Below are 13,631 nucleotides of genomic sequence, written 5' to 3' on the forward strand. Positions count from 1 at the left end.
TTGGTGAAAAATGACGTTAAACTCAAAATAATAACATTAACACCGCAGGAAAAATACACTGATATTTTACTAGAACGTAAAATTGCGTCATGAAATTTATAAACTTTAAGTTCTGATCTCTCAGTCAACTCAAAAAAGAACTATATAAAGCTTAGACATCGAGTTAAATATTGACATACCTGTCTTTAGTGTGTTTTATTAATTTTCCCTGTTATCAATAAGTAGATTAAAATGGACTTATCCGTGTCACATTAACACACACGTTTACTTATCATAATAACACACATACAAGGAAGACGACCAACAAAATGACCGATCCGATGGCCTCAGTGGCTAACGTGTCTGCTTCGGATGCCGGAGGTCGCGGGTTCGAACCCCAGCCAAATCATACCAAAGACTTATGCAAATGATACTCGAATCTAGTGTTAGAACTGGTCGACATGGTGTCAGGATAATGTGACTGGGTGGGACATCATGCTACCTGTCTGCGGCATGATGTCTCAGTAATAGACATCACTATAAACTGACACAATGTAGTCATCGTAGCGATACGACTAAAAATGTTAAATCTACGTTAAAATGCAACACACACACTCACACACACGCACACACACACACACACACACATACACACACAAATGCCGATAAATCGAAAGCTAAACTTTCACGAGTTCATGAACGACTTGTAATCTGTTAAATTTACTTGATCCAATGATGAAGACAAAAAAGTAAAGTCCTAAGGCATATCAGAGTCTGCACATACCGTATATACTCGCCTATAAGTCGAGTCCACCATAGCTTACACAGACCCAGATCTACCATCACATAATACGCCGTCTGATTGGGGTCGGTGCAGTTAAGTGAAATCAGTAGGCACTGAACTGCATGCATATTATGCTACGGAAGATCAGAATCTGAGTTTTTTAAAGTTTGACTAAGTGAGTACATACTGTGCCTGTCAAGAAATAATTTTCTATGAAACGAGCAGGTCAGAAAATTCAACGACTGTTCAAAACTGTATTTCAGGAATGTAGCATCAATGGAAAAAGTAAGTCTATTGCTTGATATCGATTGCCTCTTATTCGTCACCAGTTTTCATAACAATGTTTCTAGATATTTTCTTCTTTTTTTCTTTCTTCAGTTTTCACTTTAAGATTTGTTTTCCATTTGGTTCAATGTTAAAGATGTATATAAAATATAGTGGAAATGTTTTGTAACTAATTCTTGTAGCCAGTCTAAATGACATCCATATTTTGTATAGTACATCACATTAGCAGGCCTGTCTTTAAAGACACGTTCATAGCGAGCCAGACTAAATGACCCCATGCTTTGCTGATAACAGTACATTAGCAGGCCTGTCTTTAAAGACACGTTCATAGCGAGCCAGACTAAATGACCCCATGCTTTGCTGATAACAGTACATTAGCAGGTCTGTCTTCAAAAAAAAAAAAAAATCGTAGCGATTTTCCACTATGAGCATTGACCGTTTCTGCAATATTTAGTCGATTTTTCATCTTTGTTACTGAGAAAAATCCCGTAATAAGGTGTGCATTTTCCTAATACCTCTGCTACGAAATATGCTGTGAATATTCCAGTCCTACTCATAAGGCTGCGAATATCAGCTCAGATGACTACTTTTTGATACCTATCCAATATTGTAACATTTTTGGATAAAGGGCAATGTTTCTACTTAAATCAGATTATACAAACACACAAACTGCTTCATTCATTTTCCTAAATCTGTAAAGGTAAGAAACATATTTGATAATTGACTATAAAATACAGATTTGAAACTAATTTTAGGTTTAAAGTGGAAGTTATTTTTAATCTTTATTTTACTTTTTTTTAAATAAAAATTTAATCTTTTTTTTGTTGTTGTTGTTGTTTATAAAAAGCAAAACTAAAGCACCGCGGCTCTAACATAACTTATAAATTGCCATAAACGTCGCTTCAAAAGTGAAACTGTTGCAGAGTTCAGACACAGTATTGCGAAATTTAGGATGTGTTACCAGTATTCTCACGATGTGGTAAGTGCCTGGATTAAGCGACCTGTTTTGTTCGGAAACATTTCTAGGGCAAGTGACTTAGACGAAATTGGCATGATATATTCGCCTTGAGGCAGTTTTAAAAAAAACAGCCACATTGCAAGATAAATATTTAAAACCAAATATAAGACCTATGTAGCTGTGCATTAAAACCAAATGAAATTGAGCAGAACACTTTTTACTTGACACATGTAGATTTCAAACTTGATAACTGCGAATATCTGCGTTTGTTAAAGGAATCCGTTATCACATGAATCTAAAAGCTTCAGTGCTAGTCATGGAACATTCTGATATAATATTAAAACTTGCCACCTGTGAGAGTATTCCACAACTAGAATATTCTTAATATTGAAGAGAATAATATACAATTTAATATATCCATTTAACGTAAAAAGCGATAATAAAAACAAGAAAAAGTTTAAACTTGAGAAACCGTTCGTTGCATTATTAACAATACATCTAGTTATTTATCCAGTAAATTCGAATATTCACTGTGTTGATTACACACTGTTTCATTAGTATACACACTGAGTTCGTTGATTGCAGTCGACATGACTATATTTCACTTATTAGGGAAAAATACAAGAAAGAACATCCGATTTAGGCTTATTGTATTTGGAAATGTGAAATATCATGTAATATATTACCAGACGAGATAAAGTGATGTATTTTGTACAATCGTATTATTTCTTGATATAAGCCATTTATGGTTTAATTAAGTATGACGTAACAGTATTACAAAGATGATACATGAATGTTACCAGCTGAACATAAATAAGTCTATCCTTGGAGTTAATTGTAGGATCAAACAATCTCATTGACTTAAATTTCACTCTAACAATATACAAAACAATTTTTTTAAGTCATCGTTTAACTTAAAGATATGTGGTGCTGAAATGTTGACATTACCCACGCTAACATATATTTTATCGCAGGTGACCATTAAAATTTAGTGCTAATTCGTGTCTCAATGTTTTCAATTGAGACTATTAATCTCTTCTAGAAATGATAAAACAAGCTTATTTCCAACATCATGACAAAACGTGCTTGTCATTCAGTTTACTATCACCTATTTTCGAGGACGAACTACTAACCAAACCAATGACTGGATATTGCTTTTAATGCTACATAATTCTCTAATCTGATTTTAAAATAAATCTTGTTGAATACCAAATCCATTGGAATCTAAGGATCACATTAGCACACTTTTCTTGCTTCTAATGTCTTATAGGCTGCAATGCTTACTTCTGATATTATATATGCAGATAATACGTGCTTCTAATATTATATATGCAAATAATACTTGCTTCTAATATTACAGAACGGGGTAATACTTGCTTCTAATATTACATATGCAGATGATACTTGCTTCTAATATTATATATGGAGATAATACTTGCTTCTAATATTACAGAACGGGGTAATACTTGCTTCTAATATTATATATGCAGATGATACTTGCTTCTAATATTATATATGGAGATAATGATTGCTTCTAATATTACAGAACGGGGTAATACTTGCTTCTAATTTTGAATAGACATGGACTATAGATTTTTTTTGTATTCGAAGTGCTGCGGCATAGCTATTATTGAAACGAAAGGTTTTTATTTCATGTTGAAGTCAAATCAAATTATTGACAACGAGAATATTTCATCTTTAATACGATTTAGATCAGATTTTCGTAACAACGCTAAAGTGAACTTGTGTCACTTCATATAACTAATTTTATCGGTCCAGATATCCTTTAAAAATAACATTCTAGATTTCATATAGGTTTCAATGCGCATTTGACATACAACAACTTTGTAATGGAGAACGTGAACAAATTTAAACGAAACGTAACGAGGATATATAAAAGTAAGGTTAGAATATTTTCATAACTACTTCAGGTATTGACCCCATGAATCATTTTAATGTGATAGTAAAAGCACCGAATACAATAATTTACAAACTTTCCTGACCTTTTCGATTCTATTACTCTGTCAAAAGACATATGTTTGCATTATGACACATTCTTGTATTAAAAATACGTGGTATTGTGACAAAATGGCATATAATTGTATCGAATCGACATTGCATGGTTGTTGTTGTTGTTATGGGGTTTAAACACTATTTTTCAGCACAAGATAGGTTATACATGGCTGCCAGTATAACTGAGCAAGAACCCTGGCAAATGCAGGAAAGAACCACCGAACTAAGAGGTGTGTGTGTGTGTGTGTGTGTGTGTGTGTGTGTTTTGGATTTTTAACGTAGCTTTAACAATTTTTCAGTCATATCGCTACGATGTCTGCAGTGTGGTAGTTTACAGTGATGTCTAGCACTGGGGCATCGTGCTGCAAATATGTTCCACCCAGTCACATTATCTTGACACCAGGCCGACCAGTCTTAACACTAACATCTTAATGCTAAGCGCCAAGAGAGGCAGCTGTTAGTACCATTTCTGTAAGTCTTTGTCATGACTCGGCTGGGGATAGAACCCACGATTGACCAATCCATAACTCGAACCCACGCAGACAGAAGGTGAGATGGCAGTGATCCATAACGGTGAGCGGTTTACACATTTCGGCCACTCGGTTTGGAGACATTTTTTGGTGCTGGTGTCTTGATTTTGTGTCATTCGTTTACAGGACACTCATACCTAACCCATTCATATCTCTTGATGGGTGAAACACGACAAGAACCATGAAAAGAGCGCTTGCCTTGAGGGACCTCCGGGTCTATAAGTGATCTAAGGCGCTCTTCTTAATAGATAACTCACATTTCACCTCTGTTCGCGTGGACTCGAATCATGACTTGGCCATCTAGGGTACGTGGAAAAGTTTGCCAGTTAGTTTCCCATGGGTCAGTGATTCGGGGCGGGGGGGGGGTGAAGGGGGGGGGGGGCTTCCTGAGTTATTCTTTCACCACATTTGCCTATCACTTGCTGAAAGATGGAGTCGAACCCACAAAACAGCCCATGGTAGAGTATTCACGACAGAACACATATTTATGTTTTAATTTATAGGGACAATAGGGACAAGTCTTTACGGGCTTTTTTTTCAGGGGAGGGGCTTATTATCTTCCTAAATTCAATTATTTATTTATTTATTTGGGTTGGGGCAATATTTAGAACCTTATTATTATTGGCATTATATAATCCAAAATGTGTTAATAATTCTTACAATTTTATATATATATATATATATATATATATATAGAGAGAGAGAGAGAGAGAGAGAGAGAGAGAGAGAGAGAGAGAACTAGAATAATTTTTAGTCCGTATTTAGCATAATGTTTTACTTGTGTAGGTAATTGTTTTCTGTTCTCAGCTGTACGGTTAAAGTACACTTAGGGTAAGTGCTATCGGAGCAGTAAAACAAGCGACGATAATGAGCATTCGTTTAATTTAACTAATATTCCTTGGGTGATATTCTACACCCAGACTTTTGAAACTCTGATTACTCTCAGGTTGTCTTGTTCGCTGTTATTTATGTATGCCAAGATATATTCCTAAACAAATAAATTATTCCCTTCGCCATCTTGAAGTAATCAGCCATTCAAACGTATCTTTAAATAAATGGCTCTGATTCTGTCAAAATACTTACTTAATTTCTGAACCATCTCTATGATTGTAAAGATAAATTAATATCTAAAATACGTATATTCTACCGAGAAAGATCACTAAACGCCCCAGAACGTGCTGGGTATAGAGATATAGGTGTGTACTACAGAAAATGTATCCGCCATATTTAAATCGGTATCGCAAATTTCCGATTGGATAATTCAGAGGTAATCCAAATAGCCTACTCTACTGTCTATAAACTACCACTGTACTATAAGAATTTCAAATCGTGGCAAACGCTACCAAAACATTCTCATTTGAAATCATATTATGTATTTATAAAATGGTACGGCAAGACAGCATTGATTTTACACTAGAGCGTAATTTTTCTGAGTCCTGGCTTTGGCTATGATATTTAGGAAAATGAAGCATATGTTGCTTATAACTATTTCAAGAAGCAGTTATCCAACTGCTTTTGTTTGTTCCAAAGCAATGAGCACGTTTCCAATTTTCATGGTACTCTAGTCTGTCGATTTTTTTTTTACCCAACTGCAACTCGAAATTGCAATATACAAACTAACCCACACGATGTGCATATGCAAGGAAATAAGGGGCAATCTTAGGAAAGGGCACTATTTGTCAATTACTCACAGTATAGAAATACATTTCGTTGTTCAGTAATTATCTATAATGGGGTTATAAGTAGCAGAAATGGGCTGAAAATTGAAATTGCACTTCTTGGCAAGTTTTGAATGTTGGTATAAATGTCTAATCTTTTCAAAGTGCCACAAATTTTTACGACAACTAAATTTATGAATCAGTTACCAAAGCTTAGCAGAAATAATACGTTTGCAATACATTTAGGCAGTTTCCTAGATGGATAATGAAGTAAAATGCAGTTCTTATTTAAATTCTTGGCACCATCAAATACGTTTTGTCATTACAAAGTTTCAGGTGTAGTTCCCAATAATTTTGGGATCATGGCTACATTTTAATAAATCTAAAATCTATAAATAGATGATACTTGTACAAAGTGAGGAAAAAAAAATAGCACAGAAACACAAAATTATGTCCCAAGTATACACATTGTAACAAGCATTGTTGAAAGTTCTAAAATTAATAAAAGTTCATAAAAAATCAAAAGAAACGAATATACTATGTTTCTATGTTTTAACATATTATAGTTGTCCCATTTACCAAATAAACGCTAAGTTAATAATAATAATAATAATAATAATAGCGAAAACTTTGTATAGCGAATAATCTTTAGAAGCTCTAAGCGCTTTACAACATTAGACAATACCTATAAGATAAAAAACATATAATGATACAATTAGAAAAACAAACACCATGAAATTAGAAAATAAATTAAAAAAATATGCTGAGAATATTTAAGGTAGGAAACATTATTAGGTCTTTAAGTTTGTTCTTGCAGTCGAAATAAGTGAGCTTTGAGAGCCCTCTTGAATGTGATCACTGTGTCTTTGTGTCTAAGTTCAGTGGGCAATTCATTCCACGTTGCTGGGCCCTGGTATGCAAAAGAACGCTGTTCATATGACTTTGTTTTCATAGTGGGAATAATGAGTATATGATTGTCAAAAGAGGAGCTTAAGTATCTTGCTGGTGTGGACTAGAGTCCGACAGTGAAACGTAGCACAGAGAACAAATTTTATGTTTGATTCTAGATCGAATGGATAGCCAGTGTAGGGTACAGAGCAGCGGAGAGGTGTGCTCTGATCGTGTTACTCTAAGTATGATCCGAGCAGCTGTGTTTTGAACTGTTTGAAGTTTTTGGAGCAGATATTGAGATGAACCAGACAGAATTGAGTTAGAATAGTCCAGTCTTGAAACTACTAATGAACACACAAGTGTTTTAGTGGCATCAACTGAAAGATATTTGCGAATTGAGCTGATGCGTCTCGGATCAAGATATGCAGCCTTGCATATTTTCATGACAATCGTACTGTGTGAATTTAATGTTGGTGTTGTTGATATTTATTGTTTGAGGTAAAGGATGTGAATGAGAAAGTATTTGTGTTGTCATCAGAATGGCCTCAGTTTTATCATCATTCATCTGCAGCTTGTTACATGTCATCCATGATTTCACATCAGAAATGCACCTCTCTACAACTTGGATGTTAGCATCAACTTCAATTGGGTGGCTAGATTTGTATATTTGGGTGTCATCAGCGTACAATTGGCGAGGCACTCTATGGTTATCTATGACACTTGAGAGCTAGTGAGTGTACAGAACGAAGAGAACAGGTCCAAGAACAGACCCCTGTGAAACACCACAACATAGATCAAATGGGCTGGAGTGTATCCCATTTGCAGACACAATTTGTGTCCTGTTGACCAAGTAGGACTTGAACCACAGTAAGGCTGTATCATGAATGCCAAATACATGCTGGAGACGGTGAAGTAATATATCATGGTATATTGTGTCAAATGCTGCAGGCAAATCTAGGAGGGTGAGGACTGTAATCTTTCCGCTATCCAACGCAGAGAGAATGTCATTAACTACTTTTAGCTTCAGTACTGTGGAAAGGGCGATATGCAGATTGTACATTGCTAGAAAGACTGTTTAAATTTAGATGAGATACAAGCTGGGATAGAACAACCTTTCCTAAGATTTTTTGTATGAATGGGAGATTAGAAACTGGGCGGCAGTTCTTTAAATCGTTATGGTCTAGTGTTGATTTCTTCAGCAGAGGCTTTACAATGGCAGTTTTGAAAAATGATGGGAATTCCCCGGATGAGAGAGAGGTATTAATAACATCAGTTAGTGAAGGCAATACTGGATCTAAGCACTCAGGCAGCAGTAATGTTGGAATTGGATCAGGTTCACATGACTCTGGTGCACTCTTCATCAGGATTGTACGTCGAAATCCATAAAGACAGGTTCAAAGGCTGCTAATGGTTGCCGCTCAAATTCTGTATCCCAACTGCATGGTGACGACGAGTCAATTGAAATTGTGGCGTCAAGCTCATCTCTAACGGTTTGTACATTGTCACGGAAGAAATTTGCAAACATGTCCAGAAGGTCGACTGGAGAGAAGGTAGTTGGAAGTGGTGTAGATTTGTTCCTTGACATTAGCTTGTTAGTAATCTCCAAGAGCTCTTTGCAGCTGGAACCTTCAATAATCTTAGTAGTGTAGTGGGCTGATTTTGCTGCATGGACTATATTTGTGACATTCTTCTTAGCGGCTTCATAGATTTGCTTATGAATAGAGAGTCTGGTGGAAAGCCAGAACCTCTCAGCTTTACGGCGGTCTCTTTCAGCAGTGCGAAGCTGGTCCCTAACACTGCTATACCATGGAGAACACTTTTGATTTGATACTCTGCACTTGGTAGCTGGGGCATGTTTGTCAAGCAATGGACGCAGGCAGTTATCGAGTTGTTCTGCGGTAGGAGGTAAGCAAGTTGTTAGGTTAGCTTGGATGTCGTGTATTAGTTTGGTTATATTTATCTTACGGAGGTTTCTATTCGTAGCAGATAAAGGTGGAGGGTTAGGGACTGATACGTCCAGATGGCATATAAAGCAGAGGTGATCTGATGCAAGGTCATGGGATACCAGGGAGGACCGTAGAATGTTACCATCAGGTCGATGAAGAATCCAGTCTAAAATGTGACCATGTTTATGGGTGGGTTGGTTAACTGAGTGTTTCAGGTTGAAAACATTAATGGAATCTATGAGTTTTGATGTATTTGAGTTTCCGGGACAGTCAAAGTGAAAGTTGAAATCTCCAAGAATAATCAGGTTGCCACCTATCGAATTTCCATAGTCCAGCAGATTTAGAAAGAAACTGCTTCAAAAAGAGAGAGTCAGACAGCTTGTTTTTCTACTAGGAGGAGGGCGGTATAGGCAGAAAAAATGGACTGATCTTTGCTCCAGTGCGAGTGTGGTTTGGACTAGTTCAAACGATGTGTGGTCGAAATTGAATGTTGTGGTGTAGTTAAGACGTTTTATCATGAAGTTCTTTGTGATGACAGCGATTCCACCTCCGCGAGAATTACGGGGGAACGACGTGATGGAGTGACCAGTGGGTGTTAGATCCGCACACTTGGGCTCATCGCCTGATGTTTTTAGCCATGTTTCTGTCAGGAAAAATACGTCAATATTCTGGTCGTTGATAAAATTAACTATTTACGTGCGCTTTTCCGGTGGTCCTACTGACTGGGCATTGAATAATACAATGCGCAGAGGTATTTCTTGGATAGTTCACACAAAGGTTGACGAATTAATAGAGATTTGAATTAGGTTATCTAAATTAACGGTCGAATTGTTTGTAAATTGTTGAGCCGAAAAAAGGGAGATAACTGGAATTCTTCTTCCTGTTCAACGCCGACCAGCTTTGAAACAACGTTTCTTTTTTCGCTTCTGTTTACATTTAGGTAATGGTAAATGTAGTCCCTGTTCGTTTAGTCTAGAGCACAATGTATTGTGGAGAGCCAAGGAGTGATCATTTAAAGCAATTAATGAGGGTCCATCGTAGCATAAACGGGTTGACTGGCGAGTAACACGTGATGGTGGTTTGTTCAAAAACAGTGGAGCAAGACAGCTGAGAAAAAGTCTAATTGTTCTCATTGCCAAAAGAAGGAGATGAAGAAACACATACGGATTTAACAGCCAATACATAATGAACACAATAACAAAGATGAAAACAGGCAACAAGCACAAATATCATGAAAACGGCACTAAAAAACGGAACAGCTGCTTCAAGCCGCTTAAGCGATAGCGGCCATCTTGTTTGTGCGTCAACATTTAAAGCAGAAAACATTGCTATGCTTAAAGAAATGTGAAGTCAATAAAATATGAAATTCTAACTCAGTGTGTCTGCCAAAATCAGTTTTAATTTACAAAGAGCAGCTACCTTGCATTTTTTGAAGCAGTACGTCCACCAAAATTAATGCAATTTAAAAAAAAAAAGACAATTGACAATAAGCAAACGAGAACTATACTTTCATTATCAGGCTGCCAAAATGGGTCAATTAAAGTAGCAAATCTGCATGAACTTTAATTATGCAGGTGGATACCGTTTTTACAAGGATAGATGAGTTGCTTGGTCTGACTGTCTAGTTGTAATTAGTGTCTGGCATTAACTTGATAGAATCAAAAGTTCGTGCACTAATTTTATGACTGCACTTGATGAAGATAACAAAATATTGAAATCATTATAATCAGATACATAGATCAAATGTGTGACTTAACGTAAATTATGCCAGCATGTAAAATGTGAACGTAATTTATAAGAAATTGAAAAGCCCATATTCATATAAAGGTCTACCTGGTAAATTGTATTTCTGATTTAAGGTTATGACAATTTGCCTAGTAAGATTACAACATTGTCATTTGAGAAAAGTTGATGGGAATCTGTCTGGATTATTCTTTCATAACAAGGGCCAATGGGAAGGCAAGTTGGATAAAATACGAAAATTGGAAGTGAGTCACTACAACTACTAATATTATTTGTATTTACCCTTAAGACAGCGATCCTTTGAAACGTATATACGTGTATTCTGACTCCCGGTAAGGCCCGTTCATATTTAAAACATTACACATTTTGTCAGACAAATGTCGGCATACATCAGCAGCAAAATATGATCTGAATTCGACCAACACGTTCTGTACGTTTCGATGTATGAATTGTACATGTAACTATATGCTGAATTCGACCAACACGTTCTGTACGTTTCGATGTATGAATTGTACATGTAACTATATGCTGAATTCGACCAACACGTTCTGTACGTTTCGATGTATGAATTGTACATGTAACTATATGCTGAATTCGACCAACACTTTCTGTACGTTTCGATGTATGAATTGTACATGTAACTATATGCTGAATTCGACCAACACGTTCTGTACGTTTCGATGTATGAATTGTACATGTAACTATATGCTGAATTCGACCAACACGTTCTGTACGTTTCGATGTATGAATTGTACATGTAACTATATGCTGAATTCGACCAACACGTTCTGTACGTTTCGATGTATGAATTGTACATGTAACTATATGCTGAATTCGACCAACACTTTCTGTACGTTTCGATGTATGAATTGTACATGTAACTATATGCTGAATTCGACCAACACGTTCTGTACGTTTCGATGTATGAATTGTACATGTAACTATATGCTGAATTCGACCAACACGTTCTGTACGTTTCGATGTATGAATTGTACATGTAACTATATGCTGAATTTGACTTATACAAATATGCTTTGTTCCAGCATTGTTGGCAGATCAACTAAAACAGGTGACAATGAACAGAATCTCGTCCTTAAACAACCAGCATTCATCTACTACAGTGTTTTAAAAAGTATACCAAAGTCTTATAATTAAAGTAAATTATGACCATACGATTGATTGGTCGACCTTTAGTATATCCAAATAGCATTTTTTTAAAAATAAATATTATTTCCTTTTCCCGTGAATGATACATTGATTTTAAGCGGTGGCTATCGTACGTAAAATCTTTTAATTACATTCGCTTTTGTTTACTGAGTAATTTCAGATGCTTGCCTTGTGAAATAGCACAGAACAAATAGAAATTGTAACAACATATTGTTTTTCGGACTAGACTTCCGAGTAGATGATTAGTGTATAGAGAATAAAATTACGCAATACAGAGGAGGAAGTCAAGGCTAAGTCTTAATGAAATAAAAAGTCAGGGCAAAATATTTAGAGTGAAAATATAAGTAACAATAACTGAGCATCTTTTTTGAGCATGTGGGAATTTTTTGAAATCTCAAATACAAGTAGACAAAGTCCATCATTTAATAAGAAACAAAATATTGAACCATACAACATTAAATTTAACTACTGAATAAACCACTCGAATATCGTACGAAATACAAGCTTCATCATTTCATTAAAGCAGATTGACACCGAACCTTTAATTCACTCTTGGTCCAAAAATGAAGACGTGTAATAACTGTATTTATCACATAGTAGGTATAGTTTTCCTATAGTATGTGCAGTGTCATATTTTTTATATTACCCATGTTAAAATATCACTTTATATGATTTTGATTGGTCCGAATAAGCCCATGAAATTATTGAGCGGTATCCTCTTTACTGACTGGCTGGGATCGTGTTAAAACGTTTTTAACCCCACCTTCTGGAATGTTGGTTTTGAATGAACATTTTTAGCGGCCATTTTTGAACTCGACTCGCGAAAGGAAATTGAGGAAAAATTATATCGGCTGTCTGAATATGGATATATTACCCCTTTCACGGGTTTGTTATATCATGTATAACAATAGCATAATGGGAAAAATATCGTAAAACTACAAGACAAGAACAACAATAAGAAGTAAAACTAAGGGTATTGCCTATTTGATGGCGGGGTGGGGTGAGGGAGCAGTATATCCGTAACATAGATATAGAATACACAGTATATACAAGCGTGGTTTAAATGTTAACTTACAGAAGTAAATAAACTCACCTCTCTTTACAGCAAAATAAGAACATAAATGGGTCTCCTAACTGGACGAACTTTATCCAACCACAGCATCTTTACGCAATATATATGGGATGCAAATCCGACTAAAAAGGAATTTGTTTACATCTTCTGTACAGTCTATTGTTCCAGTCAAATACTGTAAATATCCGGTCACAAATGCATTGCAGTAAATGTGGGAATTTCTGCATCCAATAATCCTATTTCACATATATATCGCAAAAATGTAACGTTTAGTTCTGCAAGTAAACATGTACTCTAGGCCTACTGTTTACCGTATTAATGTGGCATCACATATCATTGCTCATTCTGTTTTGAAAAATGATTTTGTCGTTATAAAATGTTCTGTTTATTCGGATGGAAGCTTTTTGTTTGATTTATAGTTTGTAAAAATATACAATCTACTTTTACTAGTTCAAGTTTGTTTGGGACTATATTTTGAAAGGTGCACCGTCTGTCAGAATGAACGAAATTATTCGTCCTCCTTTCTATCTAAATAATTTCCATTGAAATAAAAACTATGTGATAAAAATAATCTCAAATGGGTAATGATTTAATATTAAATTTAT

The 13,631-nt window shown here is 35.7% G+C and overlaps 1 protein-coding gene across 2 annotated transcripts in view; it reads right to left on the minus strand.

The window, feature by feature from the left end:
* LOC149785932 (somatostatin receptor type 2-like) overlaps window positions 1–13,159 on the minus strand; it is a 342,548-nt gene extending 329,389 nt beyond the window's left edge. The window contains exon 1 of one of the 2 annotated variants that reach the window (XM_089976170.1): window positions 13,048–13,099. Coding sequence is in view for 1 of the 2 variants with exons in the window: in XM_089976172.1 (XP_089832298.1) it covers window positions 13,048–13,073 (26 nt within the window). In the remaining variant the exon portion in view is untranslated. Of the gene's footprint in view, window positions 1–13,047 lie in introns of both variants that reach the window. The other variant, XM_089976172.1, reaches the window with a different exon arrangement.
* Window positions 13,160–13,631: the final 472 nt, after the last annotated feature.

The sequence above is a fragment of the Sinohyriopsis cumingii genome, chromosome 12, assembly GCF_028554795.1.
Source record: "Sinohyriopsis cumingii isolate HCF-2022 chromosome 12, ASM2855479v2, whole genome shotgun sequence".
NCBI lineage: Eukaryota > Metazoa > Mollusca > Bivalvia > Unionida > Unionidae > Sinohyriopsis > Sinohyriopsis cumingii.